Here is a 16,612-nt window from a genome sequence, read left to right as displayed (position 1 = left end):
TCCGCCTTTAGAAATTCTTAAGGTTCGCTGTGCATCAAATGGTTTCAAGTTACCATTCATACGGTATGTTATCATAAATTCTGTTAATATAAAATTACAGTCCGGTCCAAAATTAAAGTAGCTTCTCCTCTGTATGATCCAGCAAGTCTAGCGCTGGTGAATCGGTTCCTTTCCTCGCTGCGGCCTCCGGGCGGCTCACTCGCTCCCGTTCTCCGTCCTCTTGCAGATAAAGACCATTTTGAGCGGCTTCATCATCAGGGGCTACTTGGGGAAGTGGACCCTGCTGATCAAGACCGTCACCCTGGTGCTGGTGGTGTCCTCCGGTCTGAGCCTGGGCAAGGAAGGGCCGCTGGTGCACGTGGCTTGCTGCTGCGGCAACTTCTTCAGCAGCCTTTTCTCCAAGTACAGCAAGAACGAGGGCAAGAGGCGCGAGGTGAGCGAGGCGCGCTCCCGTCCACGGCGAGGGCCTCTTCTGGAAGCCCCGTCCCGGCTCACCTGCATGGCAGGGCTGGGGGCTCACACGGAGCTCTTTGTCCCGCAGGTGCTCTCTGCTGCTGCCGCTGCCGGAGTCTCCGTGGCCTTCGGGGCTCCGATCGGGGGTGTGCTCTTCAGTCTTGAGGAGGTGAGAAGGGGCAGTGGGGGGGGGGCGGAGCCGCCAGTGCGGGGGGCTGAGGATGGCTAGCACAGAGGGAGGCCTCCATCTTTAGCCCTTTAGGACTGCATCCGAAGGGTAGTGACAAGATTCCTGCCGCTCATGAAGAAGCCGCGATTTTCGCTGTTAAATATGTTTTCAAGTATTATTTTAAAAACCGCCAATGTAATTATTACTATTATTATTATCTTTTGGAAGTTTGCAGTCTCTTTCTCCTAACCAACTTCATGAGGCATTTCTGGTTTTGGCAACCCAAACGGATCTATTCCAGGGATCAGCGAATGTTCTCTGCAAAGGGCCAGAGAGTAAATATTCTGGGCTCTGTGGGTTTTCTGGTCTCGGGTGGAACTCTACTCGGCTTTGTGCTTGCAGTGGGAAAGCCTCCATACACAACACTCGCATGAGCGGGCATGGCTGCACTTCTTTTTTTAAAATTTTTAAAAGATTTTTATTTATTTATCTGACAGAGAGAGCAAACATGGGCAGGGGGAGGGGCAGAGTGAGAGGGAGAAGCAGACCCCCTGCTGAGCAAGGAGCCTGACTTGGGACTCAGTCCCAGGACCCCAGGACCATGACCTGAGCCGAAGGCAGACACTTAATGACTGAGCCACCCAGGCACCCCTCTGGCTGAATTTCAATAAAACTAACTTTGTGGCTGCTGGAGTGTGCATCTTATATAATTTTCACATGTCACAAAATAATGCTTTTGACCATTTCAAAGCTCACAAAATATTTCTTTTTGACCCCCAGCATTTAATAATGTAAAAAAAAAATTCCTTTTTTTTTTTTTTAAAGATTTTTATTTATTTATTTGATAGAGAGAGAGAGATCACAAGTAGGCAGAGAGGCAGGCAGAGAGAGAGGAGGAAGCAGGCTCCCCGCCGAGCAGAGAGCCTGATGTGGGGCTCGATCCCAGGACCCTGAGATCATGACCCGAGCTGAAGGCAGAGGCTTAAACCACTGAGCCACCCAGGTGCCCCTAAAAAAAAAATTCTTAAGTCATGTGACATACAAATGCATTCAGTAGGCCAGGGTTTTCCTAGCCTGACCAATTCCATTTTATTCTGTAGAATCAAATCCAGAGGTTTATTCGCTTTTGGGAGGGTTTTTGTGACATAAACAGAATTAGAACGAACTATTCCCATTTCTTTTATAAGAGCTCAAACACATCTGGAGTAGTATCTGCTCCACTTTAAGACACAGAGTCCTTTAAATGTCTTCGTTGGTGCATCTTGGTGGTAACGAACCCTAGCCCGAGGAAGTCGGTACCGCCCATCTTTGGTCTGAGTGCGGCCGTCCCACTAAGCGCCACTGGGGGGGCTGCGATCAGGGGCTGGGGGCTCAGGGCAGCTCCTCCCTCAGCCAGCCCCATGTCCGCCTTGTTCGCCCCAGGTCAGTTACTACTTCCCCCTGAAGACCTTGTGGAGGTCCTTTTTCGCGGCCCTGGTGGCAGCCTTCACGCTGCGATCCATCAATCCCTTCGGGAACAGCCGCCTTGTCCTCTTCTACGTGGAATATCACACGCCCTGGTACATGGCTGAGCTCTTCCCCTTCATCCTGCTCGGGGTCTTCGGTGGCCTGTGGGGGACCCTCTTCATCCGCTGCAACATCGCCTGGTGCCGGAGGCGCAAAACCACCAGGCTGGGGAAGTACCCGGTGCTGGAGGTCATCGTGGTGACCGCCATCACCGCCATCATCGCCTACCCCAACCCCTACACGCGCCGGAGCACGAGCGAGCTCATTTCCGAGCTGTTCAATGACTGCGGGGCCCTCGAGTCTTCCCAGCTCTGTGACTACATCAACGACCCCAACATGACCCGGCCTGTGGATGACATCCCGGACCGGCCCGCCGGCGTCGGGGTCTACACGGCCATGTGGCAGCTGGCCCTGGCGCTGGTCTTCAAGATCGTCATCACCATCTTTACCTTTGGCATGAAGGTCAGTGAAGGGGCAGGCGGGGTGGGGAGGCAGGCACCCTCCTCTTCGGGAGAGAAGGGAGAGGGGGAGGGACCTGACCTTTACCAACTCTTTTCTCATGCTGGGCACTTGACATTCTTTTTAATCACGAAGATGCGATGCTTTTGATAAACAGCGCGCCTGGGAACCAGACTCTAATCACTGTGCAAGTGAGCGAGCGCGGGCTCAGAGTCTGTCATTCATCTGGGGCGGTGCATAGCTTCAGGAATTCGCGTAAAACGCACGCTTGTGTCGTGAGCACCCAGGAGCTGAAGCCGAACATTTCGAACCCCGAGGAGGCCCTGTAGTGTTCTGCTACTCTGGCTTTCTCTGCGGGACTTCCATGATTTGTTTCATTTTAAAAAGGCTAAGCAGCTGTGTACTTGAGTGGGTAATGGTCAAACACAAACCTGAATTTTTGCCTTAGGGGTGAAGACGGGTGGACTTTATTAAACAGCCAGCTGTCTCCCCTTCGTTGTCTCCCAGCAAAGGGATTGTGTGTCTGAGAGAGACGCCAGCAGCCTCCTGTGCCCACCGAGAGGGGTCTGCTTTGTGGTTATAGGGAGTTAAATGACTAGGAATTGGGGGGCCACTCAGAGCACCATCCCAAAGTCTAGAAATCATCCCCGAGGATCCAGACTCGCCTGGAATTTGGTTACAAATCCACTTGCAGCCTCAGATCGATGACTGTCCTGGGCCAGTGCCAGGCGGGATCGGGGATCCCGTGCAGTCTCCATGAACACGGAGGGTCAGGCACGCTCTCTGGTCCACGTCCGATCCCTAGAGAAGTGAAAACGCGTTTCCACGCAGCAAAATGTGAAGCGCGCCGCCCCCAAGATCTTGCAGTTTACACAGTCCGGTTCTTTGCTCCATTCACCAGCTCGAACATACTCAGAATACTTCTGGGAAAGTACTTCATTAGGAAGAGGGGACAGCCCCTGTCTCTGTGACAGGTGAGGCACCGCCGTGTCCTCACAGGGACTGTGAGCCCATGGAAAGCTCCTGAAGGTGCTGGGCAGCCGCACCGGGCTGCTTGGTGTGACCCGTGAACAGTCGCACGCCTTCCTTTTCCATTCCCCCGCTGCGGCTTCACATTTAATGGTAAAAGCTCGTGGGAATGACGCACAGGGGCGAGAGGAGGGGGAGTATTTGCAGGGGGTCATCACCCTTCAATCCCCAGCAGGAGAAGCAGGCCCGCTTTTGAAGGAGAGGAGGCAGTCGTGTAAAGTCGCGTTCTGTCCCGAGTCACAGTAGCTAGGACTGACCAGATGGGTTAAGCCACTTGTCCTGTTTGGTCCACACCGCTGACCCTGCATTCGGAAGCGTTGTGCCCCCTCTGAAGAGCAGCGGGCACAAGCCCGTGGGGGGGGGCATTGGTCCCCGGGAGCGGGGAAGCGGGGCTGCCGCTTCCTTCCCTCATACCTCCCTTCCCTCTGTGCGCCCCGGAGATCCCCTCAGGCCTCTTCATCCCCAGCATGGCGGTGGGAGCCATGGCCGGCAGGATGGTGGGGATCGGCGTGGAGCAGCTGGCTTACCATCACCACGACTGGATCGTCTTCAGGAACTGGTGCAGGCCTGGAGCAGACTGTGTCACCCCCGGACTTTATGCCATGGTGGGAGCAGCGGCCTGCCTAGGTACAGCCCCGGCTGGGGCGCCAGGGAAGGGGCTCAGGCCAAGCGCCGCCACCAGCCGCTCTGGGTTGGGGCACCGGGGAGAGGGAGGACATGGCCTCGAGTGTTGGCTTTCCCAGGACAGGCCGGGTTGTGTCGCTGTCGCACGTAAGGCCCTAAATCTCAGTAGCTTAACACCGGGGCTTGCAGCTTGCTCGCGATGCGCAGTGGGTTCTCATTATTCGCGGAGTCCACGTTCGGGAATTGGCCTCCTTGCTAAAACCCGTGACCCCTAAGTCAACACTTGGGGTGCGTTTGCTGTGTCATCCTCAGACACGCGCAGGAGCAGGGGAAAGTGCGAGGTGCCTAGTGCGTGTGCTCCCAGCTCCAGGCGAACCAGGTGGGGAGGCCCCGCCCCCTGTCACAGCTCGGATACTCTACACACGTGGCCTTTTCGTGTCTATCTGCTGCCATGTGTTTTGCATTTTGTGAATGATTTTGTTGTTTTAAATAGCCCCCAGCCAGAGTGCTAAATACAGTCCGTCTGGGCATTGTACGCACAAGAAGGCTGCGATGTGTCTTATGGAGAAAATAGGAAGGTCACGGAAGTCTTCTCACACAGGAGTTTCAGTCTGCGGGCCGTGCGTTCGGTGTTCGTGAATCATCTATGTGTGCTAAGTAAGGTGTCTTTAAATAGAAATACACAGGAAACAAGGTTCTGTATTGGTCGGTCGACCAAAATGTTGTGAGCCAAAGCTCACACAAACCCAACCTTGCGTTTTCCCCAGAGCAGTGATTCAGCATTTGCTCCTTCCCGTATTTGTGGCAACTTTGTAGATCACGGCTACCGTGAATAATGAGACTCGACCCTGCGTGTGCGTGTGCACACGTGCGTGTGTTCGTGTAGTGGGAGTGGTTGGGAGCTTCTCTCCACTCAGTCATTCAGGGCCTGGGTGAGGACGTAGTCTCCACCATGTTGCGGCTGCGCCTTCTAGAATACTGGTTTTCAACCGGGGCAGTTGTGCCTCTCGGGAACACTGGGTGACGGAGGGGACATTTTTGGTTGTCACACCTACGGGGCGGTGTGACCGGCATCTAGTGGCTGGTGGCCGGGGATACCACCGTAGAACACAGAACACCCGCCCTAGTTGTCCTAGTGCCGAGGTCGAGAAACCCCAGTTTAAGCCCACTGGAAGACTCGTGGGAGCTGGTATGGATACCAGGGGACCCACATTTGGGTCCCTCTCCTGTCCATAGCCACTAAGAATCTCTGCAGTTTCCCAGCTTACGGGGTTCTGGAACACAGCCACATTTGCTGTGTCAGAGCCCTGCCTAGCCCACTCACCCGAAAGCCAGGCTCGTGGTCTTGGGTGAAGAGACAGCCCAGTTGTCTTCTCACCGAAGAGCCCTCCAGACGGCTGTGACTACAGCCCCCTGAGGTCGTGCTGCGTTCACCAGAGCTTGGCCGGCATTCCAGAGGTCTGCGCTGGGCGACGTGCCGGACCGTGTCTTTGGAACAGGCGTCTGGAGGTTTTAGAGACAGCTTGTCCGTTTCCACAGTTCATGCCCTCCTGAGGGTCTGGAGTTGAGTTTCAGAATTGTATCTTGTCTTTGGTTGCAGGTGGAGTTACCCGGATGACGGTGTCATTGGTGGTCATCATGTTCGAATTAACGGGTGGTCTAGAGTACATTGTGCCCTTGATGGCAGCAGCCGTGACCAGCAAATGGGTGGCCGACGCCTTTGGGAAAGAAGGCATCTATGAGGCTCATATCCACTTGAACGGGTACCCATTTCTGGACGTGAAGGATGAGTTCACCCACCGCACGCTGGCTACCGACGTCATGCGGCCACGGCGGGGTGAGCCGCCTCTGTCTGTGCTCACCCAGGACAGCATGACCGTGGAGGATGTGGAGACGCTCATCAAGGAGACCGACTACAACGGCTTCCCCGTGGTGGTCTCCAGGGACTCCGAGCGCCTCATTGGATTTGCGCAGAGGCGGGAGCTGATCCTCGCAATAAGTGAGTAGAGGGAGGGAAGCTCAGGCTGTACTAAGAGGCCAGGGGCTGCCTTTGTCCCCCCTGAATTCCCAAAGAGGTTAGAGAGTGCCAAGGTCAGAGGGCTTTAAGCTGGGGCTCTCACACTTTCTCGAGCCTATTCGAGGAGACTCTGCATTACGCCGAGCTCCTGGTTCATGCTGCTGCTGTCGCCGGTCCCCAGGTCCCACCGTGAGGAACGATGTCTAGGGAAAGACCCGCTTGGCTGGAAAGTAACAGCCACATTTGCATGTGGCCTCTGGGACCCGTCCCTGCTAGGTGGCCCGTAGCCGCCACTGCTTTTTTAGGGAGTTGTCAGGTGAAGCTGGGAAGGATGGGGGCGGGTGAGCCCGGACTGGCCCTGGCAAGCTGCTCTCGGCGACAGGCTTTCCGGTGGCCTTCCCGACGTTGAGGGTGAGTTCTTTGCCCCAGCTGCCTCCTGGGCCACCGCACAAGCCCTTCACTTGGCTGGTGGCGTAAGGTCCCACCCCACTACTCAGAGGCCCGCGAGAGGCAGTTCCGCGTGATTTCCTCCCAGTGTGCTGGCTGCAAGCGGCGGGGCCGAGGGGCAGGCTGTCGCGTCGGGAGAGGAGCCAGCGGGTGACGCCTGAGTGCGGGGTGCCCAGGATGGTGGCCCAGAGAAGCAAGTCTGCCAGCCCCGCAGCCTAGGGATGCGTGCACTGAAAGGGAGGTGGGAGGTAGGACTCCCGAGAGAAAGGCCTGGGTGCGAGCCACACGGAGACCTAGGAAGGACAGCGAGCCTTGGAGACCCCCTTCAGGCTGGAGTCCCGCTGGCGCATGTGAGGCGGTAGGACAGGGACCAGCAGAGCCCCCCACCCTGTGTGCGGGCTGGGGCCAGGGCCATCCTGTGCAACCCACCTGCTGCCGTGATGTCCCCATCCCAGTGGCTCATGGCGGAATGGGGCCCACAACATGGCCTGTGTGGTTGCTTGATGACTTCACCGAGTATCCCATCTCCCAGGGCGCTCAACAAGTTCACCGGTGGGACTGGCCGGGGTAGGACTCCCTGTGCCCTCACCAGAGGACCCCTTGCTTATCCCTGCCCTCGGTTAAGGATTTCTGAGGCTCTCTTTCAATTTCTAAAATCTTTTTGTCATGTTGAATAGCCTTTTCAGTATCTTTGAAATACCTTCATCAAAGGCTCTATAAAGGGCGCCTGGGTGGCTCAGTGGGTTAAGCCGCTGCCTTCAGCTCAGGTCATGATCCCAGGGTCCTGGGATCGAGTCCCGCATCGGGCTCTCTGCTCAGCGGGGAGCCTGCTTCCTCCTCTCTCTCTCTGCCTGCCTCTCTGCCTACTTGTGATCTCTCTCTGTCAAATAAATAAATAAATTCTTTAAAAAAAAAAAAAAAGGCTCTATAAAAATCAGTTTGGGTAAGCCGTATGCTCTCACCTTAGCTTGTTGCTCGAACAGATTCCCCTCCCCCAAAGCAATAACTGGGTTTATATTTTGGACCTGATGGCACACTGGTGCGTCTGGGCTCAGCCTGTGCTCACGTCCTGTGGCTTAACAGTCAGGTGCCTTTGGGCATAAATATTGCCTTCTAAATAACGAGGTTGGTTTTAAGCTGTATGAGCAGGGTTGGGTTTGTTTTTAAAATAATGTAATCAGTAGCCTTGAAAAATTTATTCAGTCCCTAAGATCTTTTAAGCAAAAGCTGAAATTTAAAGACTAAAGTGATGTCACCGGACCCGTTCCCTGTTGTGCAGCCCCGGGCGCACCTGCTACGAGACAGCTCACTGATTTCACTGAAACCCATTACTGTAATCAAGTGGGAAGCGGTAATTGTCATCAGCCGCTTAGTGCAGAAATCTAAGCTTGCCGACGGAGCGGGCTCTTAGAAGCGATGTTTGGAATGTCTCAAGAGGCAACACGCCGTGTAAATAGTACCTGTGTGCTTTCAGCCAGACCGATAATAGTATAGAAGCTGCTGTTTACGTGGTTTGTGGAAAGGCAAGGAGTGTTTCACTCTGAGCAATCAGAAAAGCTGTTTTCTCGATCTGTGGAAATAGAAGAGTTCCTGTATCCTGCTGGAGAAATGTGTGACCTGTATTTGTGAAATTATGTGGCCTTTTGTGAATATAAAATATGACTTTAGCATTTAGCTAGTGACTGTCTCATGCTGGTTTCGTTTTCAGGGGAATTAGGAGCAAAGCTTATAGTTCAGTAGAGCCAAGATGGTTTGAATAAGAACGGTAGATGGGGCAAGTAAGTACCGTTCAGACTGTAGCAACTGGGGCGCCTGGGGGACTCCATTGGTTAAGCATCTGCTTTTGGCTCAGGTCGTGATCTCAGGGTCCTGGGATCGAGCCCCGCATCAGGACTTCCGCTCAGCGGGGGGGTCTGCTTCTCCTTCTGCGCCTTCCCCCTGCTTGTGTCCTCTCACTCTCTTTCTCAAATAATAAAATCTTAAAAAAAAATTGCAGCAGCCGCTCCCGTAAAGCTGGAAATGTTATTTTCCAGCCATCTCTGGAATGCCAAACCGCAGCCAGTGTCCTCGTCAGGGAGCGGTTAGCCCCACGTAGGACATGCGGCGCCCTTCCCCATCACGTGCGGACACATGGGGCCGCGTGTGACCCATGTGCAAAGTCCCCGTCAGGGAGACTCTGCCTCTCAGTGCTGTTGGCGAATACAAGGCTCTTTCTGTGCTTAGCAGGGCTCAGACTCTTCCAGTCTTGAATTCTGCAATTAGGTGAGAGGGCTCAGCGGGAAGCCGCAAAGATGATTAAAGGGACGGAAAGTTAGAGTCACAGGCAAGAGTTAAGGGGAACCCTCATTTTTTTCGTCTGGTGGGTGATTTAATGATGATTCTGCAGCATGTGGAAGATGCTTGCTTGCAGAAAGGGGTCTGTGACCAGAACTGAACCTCTTGTCAGAGCTGTTGGAAGGGCTGTGCAGGGATAGAGCGGTTTCTTCCTAGGAGGGCTGTCCCTGACCCGCACAAGCCATGGAGGACAGCGCTGTCATCTGCCGCCTTCTGCTGGGGCTTGAGCACACGTACAGAGGGACTTCTCCGGGCCACTGTCTGCTGTAGCTTATTATAGAATCATCTGGTTGTTCTTTGAAATAGTTTTTATTTTATTTTTATCACATTTTTTTTTGGTGCTGACTACCGCTATATAGTTTCAGTTTTGCTCTGCAGCCTTTTTAGTTAATGGCGTCTGTTACGTGGCAGCATTTTTGATGGACAGGGTGAGAGGGTTCTCCCAAGTAGGGCTTCTCAGCCTTCACGCTATTGGCACGTGGGGCCGGATCGTTCTTTCCTGTTGGATGCTGAGCAGTATTCTTGGTCTCTGGCTGCTAGCTGCTGGTAGCACCCCCATCTCCTAGTGATGAACAACCAAATAGAGCTCCAGAAAGTTCCAGATGTCCCCTGAGGGTCAGGGCAACCTTGCTCCCAGTTGAGAACCATTGCTCTAAAAGCCACGGGACTAGCTTACTGCATATGTGAGTATTTCCAGCCTTCAAATTACTCGGTGTATCAGAGTTTGTGACATTTTACTTTTCCAGCACTCTGTGCCTGGTGTTGTCATCATATTTTCCACTAGAAAGTGGAAAATGTACCTCGTTCTTCAGGAGCTGTGGCCCCTGATACTAGCTCGAGTAGAATAGATAACAAAGCTCTTGTATTAAGGACAGCTTAATTGATCTTTAAAACAATTAAAAATGAAGTTTATGACATTCTTATGTGTTTGCTTGTTTTAAAGATTTTATTTTTTCATTTGAGAGAGACAGAGCGAGCACAAGCAGGGAGAGTATCAGAGGGAGAGGGAGAAGCAGACACCTCGCTGACCTCTGAGCTTGACGTGGGGCTCGATCCTGGGACCTGGAGATCACGACCTGAGCTGACAGCAGACGCTTAACTGACTGAGCCACTCAGCCGTCCCTATTTTTAAAGAATACATACTCACAGAATATTGGGGATATCAGAAGCAAAAGGGAAAATTTAAAAAAAGCTCCCACTTTCTCAACAGCATAGAAGGCCATGGTTAATATTTTGGTGCATTTCCTTCTTAGCTTGTGGGCCTTCTATATACGTAAACATTGGGCCTTTTGGCGGGGGGGGTTCTTTTTTGACTCTGGCTTCTGTGAGTCCCTAGGGCCTGGGAGTCTACACTCTTGTAGCCCCGGATCATTCCCAGGGTGGGGAGTTGTTTTAAGGTTTCCAGCGGGATCTATGTCTTGTGCAGCCTCGGTGTGTGGGCATTGTTCTGGTCGCTGGGAGGGCGGGGAGCAGGAGCCAGTGACCGCCCTCTCTGAGCATGCGTGCTGGCCTCTGTTGCGGGTCTCATGGTGACTGATGGAGGTTTCTTGCCCCGGTCGGGGCTAGATGGTTGGACCTAGCAGAGGGCTGCAAAAAGCTTTCTTTCTGGTCCTTCCATTCATCAGTTTTTGGCCTGTATGTAGCCCGTTGGAAGCGTTCAGCTAAATCTTGGTAGGACAGTTCCAGAGTGGCCTAGCGGAGCCCTTCCAGAGTAGCAAGGAACACGGCCCGCATCTCTGGCTCCGAGCCCAGCTGGTGCCTTCGATTCTTTTTGGCAGCGAACAGCTTGTGGGTTTTCCTTCCCGGGGTCTCCCCCGTGAAACGGGCTGTCCCACATTGCCGGAGGGACCGAGTACGCAGACATTTAGTAGAACCACTCGCTCATTCGTTCCCCTGTTGACTGATTCATGCATGCGTTTGGCAAGCATCTGTTGTGTGCCTCCTGTATACTAGGCCTTGTCCAGGCTCTGCGAACGCACTGGTGAGCCGGGAACTGGGAATCACCGAGCTAGCTGCTGATAGAATCGGGGCTTCTAACCTGATCGGGGCACTCGGAGGACACGGAGGGTGGTTCTCTATTTCGACAGGTGGACTGATGGTCACTCAGTTGTGTTTGTTCTTACGAGGGGCTCAGCAAATCCTCGTTTCAGTTCTTGACTGAGGTCTGTGGCTTGATCCAATCCCAGTGAAGACTGATCCTTGATCCGGTCGCCCCGATGGTTGAAACAGCTGGGTTCCTGTCACGTGGGACTGCGAGAGCATTCTCGGGCTGCGACAATGAGCCATGTGTTGCTAGTCACCAATGCACCTCAGGGCTCCGGGCCAGCACGGTCTTGATTGAGGAGAGAGATGGGCAGCGTGTACCATGCAGTGTCCACACTTGAAAAACACACCGTGCCTCCGCGTCCTCTGGTATTTGTGGTCGAATCCCAGCCCATTCGCTGTAACCGCATTTCCCCTGACCCACATAATGCGCCGGCATTTGCCCAGCGGGCCCACAGTTTCTTTTAAACAGAGACCCTTTTTCAAACTCAGCCTGACCCCGAAGGCTGCCAGTTTTCCATTAGAGTACTCAGGCAGTTCGAATTTTGTTTTTCAAAGAACAATGTAGGTGAATAGTAGTCTGTGAGAAGGCCAGAGACGTATTCTAGAAACCAGGATCCATTTTAAGACAAGCCTCACTTGTACATTTTTCCTAACCGTTTCCCATGAACCAAAAGAAAGATTAAAATTCCAACAGAAGGAAAATTGCCTTGGAGAAATATCTTGAGACCGATGGATTTATTTCACGTGTGACTTAAAATAGCCTGGGTTTCTAGTACTGCATAAAGCTGTATTTCTAATGAGTTCCTGTTACCCTACTTTTCTTCGGCTTGCGTTTGCATGTCCTTGCCTACAGATAGAAAGAGCCTCATTGTTACCATAACAGTTTTACTATCTTTCTCTGAGGAATCCCCAAAATGATCCATTTTTAAGAGAGGCCATCCAGGAGGTGGGGGCACGGTGGCTTTTCTGGAGTTATTTCTTTGGTCCCAAGGGCCATATTTGGAATTAAGCTGCATTTCTGGGCTGTGAGCCTGGGATGGCCCTATTGGTTTTTGTTCCTTTCAGGATTCATAATGCCATTTGGGCCAGTTAAAAGTTAGTTTGTTAAAAAAAAAAAAAAAAAAAAAAAGGAAAAGAAAAGAAAAAAAGAAAAACAACTTACTAAGGTCGTTGGGCAGCAGAGTGCGGTTTTTTTTTGTCATGTCTAACTCGAGCCCATGATGAGGGAGTGTTAGGAAAGCAAGGGTGGAGGGCCCTGGGCCTTCTGGGTGTCCCCGAGCCCAGGAGGAGGCAGTACATTCTCCCAAAGAAGTCGCCTTGCTCAGGCCCACGCGTCAAGACTTTGGCGACGATCGGGTCACAGCAGAGGGACCCTCGCACGGCGTTAGCTTCAGAGAGATGCCAATTTTCCAGATGTTTGGCTGAAGGCCTTCATTAAGAATGTGGCATTTGCCCCCTGAAGCCCTCTCTGTGGGATTGTGGGACGCGGACAGAGGGAAGGCTGCTGTTCCTGTGGCGGGGGGCTGGAGGCAGTTGCGAAACAGGGTCTCTGCGTGGCTTACTGTTCCCGCTCACCCATTCCAGAGAACGCCAGACAGAGGCAGGAGGGCATCGTGAGCAACTCCATCCTGTACTTCACGGAGGAGCCCCCCGAGCTGCCGGCCAACAGCCCGCACCCCCTGAAGCTGCGGCGCGTCCTCAACCTCAGCCCGTTCACGGTCACGGACCACACGCCCATGGAGACGGTGGTGGACATCTTCCGGAAGCTGGGGCTCCGGCAGTGCCTGGTGACGCGGAGTGGGTGAGTGTTCCGGCCGGACTCCGACGAGACCAAGATGAACGAGTCACGGTCTCTGTCCCCGGGGGCCTCGCGGGGCAGCCGGCGTGAGGGGAAGGTGGGAGGAACCTGCCGGCGGGGCTGCCGGCCGCCCCGGGCTGAGGGCTGAGTCGAAAGGGGGAGAAGCCGAAGGAGAAGGATTTGGGCAGCTTTTCTGCCCCCCCCCGCCCTGCCCTGGGTGGCACTTGGCTCGGGGAGAAGGGACAGCCTGTTGTGCTGTCACGGGGTCTGGCTTGCCTCCACGTGCTGGCGCCCCACGGAAGCGGGCAGTGAAAGGCACAGGCTCGTGAGAAAACGAGGGCGTGCGGGCGCGCGGGGCGGACCTCACGGGGCCCGGAGCGCGGCCTCTGCCCGGTGCCTGGTTCGGAGCTACGGAACCGCTACGAGACGTGGATCTCTGTATCTTAAGACGCGCCGCGGGTTTTTGCAGAAGCGGGTGTTGTAAGGGCGGCGGCTTGCGGGCTGTGTCCGGTGGAGACCGGATCGACCCTGGGCTGGGGGCGCCGGCGGTCCATGCCGTCTAACGTCACAAAGAACTTGACTCCCCCAAAACCTGACTGCGGGTAGCCTGCTGTTGACCAGAGCCTTACCGATAACATGAGCGGTGCATTAACACGTATTATACACTCTAGTCTGGAAGCCAGAGGAAACGGGACTCAGAAAATCATAAGGAAGAGATCGTTCATTTACAGTACCGTCCTGCAGGTTTCCAAAAAAATCTGCATGTAGGTGGACCCATGCGGTTCAAACCCTTATCGTTCAAGGGTGGCCTGTTTTCCCGTGCCGCTGGGTTCAGCCGGGGGCAGCTCTCTGCAATCACCTGGAATTCTCATGGATGGCATGACCCATAAGCAGATGTGAAGTTCACATTATGCTCGGATTGTTCCCTGATACAGCAATCGGTTCAAGACAACCTCTTGTTTTCAGAACAGCTGTCCCCGAGTTGCTGGCAGATCTGGTGGCCCCATGGCATTGTCTCTGCGGTGACAGTACTACATTTGCTTTGTGTTACCGCGAGCTAGGAAACTAGCATTGCACAGACTGAAAGCTCATGAGGGTATATGAGGTGCCGTGCCCCAGGGCCATTCTTTGGGCTCAGAGGTGCACCCCAAATCCCGCGGCTTCAGAGGCCTGGGTAGAGGAAGAGACTGGCCCAGTCAGGGCAGCCTGGAACCTTGAATTGTCTGCCCAGCGTATTCTCTGTAGGCTGAGGGGAGGCGGTGGGGCTTCAGGGGCGCTGATACCCTTGTGTCGAGGCCTTAACTCTCTAATGTCAGTTACACTGCGGAGCCCACCATCCGGCTTCACCGAGCACTTCTCACCCAGGGTGATGTTGCCTCCCAAGATGGTGGGTGTCCTTGCTAAAGAGAGGGGATGCTCCTCGCACTTCGATGGTAGAGACCCGGGATGTTATTCGGAAGCCTGCTGTGCACGGGGCGGCCCGCATTGCATCAGAGACTCACTGGCCCGGAAGGTCACTTGCTCTGAAGCTCAGTGACTGTGGGCTAGGTGCCCATGAACAGCCAAGTGAGCCCTCCTTGCTCCCTTGCTTCCCTCCTGCCATCCCGGCTGTGCAGGGGGCCAAATGTGCGCGCTGACCCAGAGAACCCCGAGCCTGCGCGCCAGGTGTCCTCAGCTCCAGCTGTAGCGGGGGGCGGGGGTGTTGCACATGGGAGGGACTGTCGGGAAGCGACGAATACAAGTTCCGGACCAGAGATTGCTTCTGCTGGTGATTTTTATTTTTATTAACTAATTAATTAAGTTAATTTGTAAAAAAGATTTTATTTATTTATTTGAGAGAGAATGAGAGAGAGCATGAGAGGGGAGAAGGTCAGAGGGAGAAGCCGACTCCCCGTGGAGCTGGGAGCCCGAAGCGGGACTCCAGGATCATGACCTGAGCCGAAGGCAGTCACTTAACCACCTGGGCCAGCCAGGCGCCCTGTTTATTAAATTTTTCGCTGGTTATTTTTAAAGGTACTCAGCAGTTCACGGGATCCCCCAGAGTATTGAAGCTCCAGGCTAAACGTGGAGTGCCGGGGCCAGTGCAGCCACTGATCCCTCGGCTGGGGGTGGGGCCTGTGAAAGCGTGTTTCTAGCAAACACCCAGGAGCTGTGCTTGCTCGTCCGAACTCCACTTTGCAGAATGCTGAAGCCCATTTACATACTTGAATTTCCACCACCCGGCGTAACTGCCACCGTGATCACCCACGGCGTCTCAAGTGCGGAGCCATTTCTCTTTTCCTTTAAAAAAATAATCATCCAATGTCAGTTATCATTGGAATTTCCAGTTCTGGCAGGAAATTCTGCCCTTACCGCCGGCTCACACCTCACGCAGCCCCATGAGGTTTTCCTGTGAAGATCTGGGTGCCGAAATTGGCTCCGAATGTTCTGCGAGAAAACAAAATCGCACTCTCTCTCGCTCTGCATATTTTAAACAAACACAGATGCTGATGCGTTACTGCTGGCAAGGGAGCCCCGTCTGCGGGGCTTTCATCTCCTCGGGCTCGCGGCCAGGGCCGCCGTGGCCTGAGCCAGCTTGCGTGTTTGATGTACTCCGTCACCATGTGCCTTCCCTGCTCGCGGTGAGGGCCCCGGCTCGTCCTGTGGACCTGCCTCGGCGGCAGGATTTCTTGGGGCCTGGGCCCCAAGGTCATGGCGAAACCACGCCAGGAACCACAGAAGGCTTTGTTCCCAGGAGGCTTGAGTCTCCGGAGCCTCCAGTGGCTAAGCCCGCATTGCATTTCGGTGGGATTCTCCCCACAGAGGCTCTCGAAGGCCAAAGCGCGCGCAGGGGAGTGGGGAGGTCGAATCAGCTTTCCCCAGGCCTGCTAGGTGGGCCCCCAGGACTTGGACGGGGTGGCCTTGTCAGAAGAGCCCGGCTGTTCTAACTGGATATGTTCATGGCCACAGACCGGCCATTTGTCATTCCCTCGATTCACTTGAACAGCAACGCAAAGGGGCCAGAAGGTCAGACACTTGATTTACAGTAAGTCCTGTCCCTCCACTACGATCTCCGCCGGCTTTGACGTTGTCCCCACCCGGGTGGGTGTTCAGCCTTCTTCTTTTGCAGCAGTTGTTGTAGGGCAAGGCACAGTTTATGCCCAAACCCGAGACCGCTCTGAGTTCCTGTTTCCCCAGAAGCATTGTGAGCAGCTCGATGTTCCGTGTTTCTAGTTACAGAGTTTGAAGAGGAGGTCGTCCACGCTGCCCCGGGGGGACGAAGGGCGACCAGACCAGGCTTCATAGATACGGGAGGGGTGGTGTGTGTGTGTGTGTGTGTGTGTGTGTGTGTGTGAGAGTGTGTGTGAGTGTGTGTGTGTGAGAGAGTGTGTGTGAGTGTGTGTGTGTGTGAGAGAGAGATAGCGGAGTCCTCGTCCCTTTGCCAACACTAACAAGCCCTACTTTTTCAAAGTCACATTTGCTTCAGCAGCATCTTACAGGGCGTCTCTCTGAGACCTGGTGAAGGCTCAAAAGTGTCCAAAAAATAATAAAGCCGAGAGCTCGTCATCTACTAGGAGACATGGACCTAACCCGGTTTGGGTGGCTTGACCCCGGTGTTCTAGAGGACAGGGTCCTGAGCCAGGCTTTCAGGGAGAAAATGGCAAAGGACAAAAGAGCGGGGTCATTGGGGAGGCTGTTGGCTAGTTGGCAATTGCCAGCAGGAAACCCTCCCCACCATCCCCCCCACCGC

General features: G+C 54.1%; 1 protein-coding gene across 4 annotated transcripts in view; it reads left to right on the top strand.

The window, feature by feature from the left end:
* Positions 1-16,612, top strand: part of CLCN4 (chloride voltage-gated channel 4) — a 58,956-nt gene that overhangs the window by 38,835 nt on the left and 3,509 nt on the right. For all 4 annotated transcript variants that reach the window (XM_059385777.1, XM_059385776.1, XM_059385775.1 and 1 more), the window contains 6 exons: positions 227-433; positions 542-622; positions 2,045-2,590; positions 4,057-4,243; positions 5,841-6,239; positions 12,669-12,885. In XM_059385777.1, the coding sequence (XP_059241760.1) occupies positions 227-433; positions 542-622; positions 2,045-2,590; positions 4,057-4,243; positions 5,841-6,239; positions 12,669-12,885 (1,637 nt within the window). The remainder of the gene's footprint in view (positions 1-226; positions 434-541; positions 623-2,044; positions 2,591-4,056; positions 4,244-5,840; positions 6,240-12,668; positions 12,886-16,612) is intronic.

Source organism: Mustela nigripes, chromosome X (assembly GCF_022355385.1).
Source record: "Mustela nigripes isolate SB6536 chromosome X, MUSNIG.SB6536, whole genome shotgun sequence".
Taxonomy (NCBI): domain Eukaryota; kingdom Metazoa; phylum Chordata; class Mammalia; order Carnivora; family Mustelidae; genus Mustela; species Mustela nigripes.
This window is presented reverse-complemented; position numbering and strand designations above follow the sequence as displayed.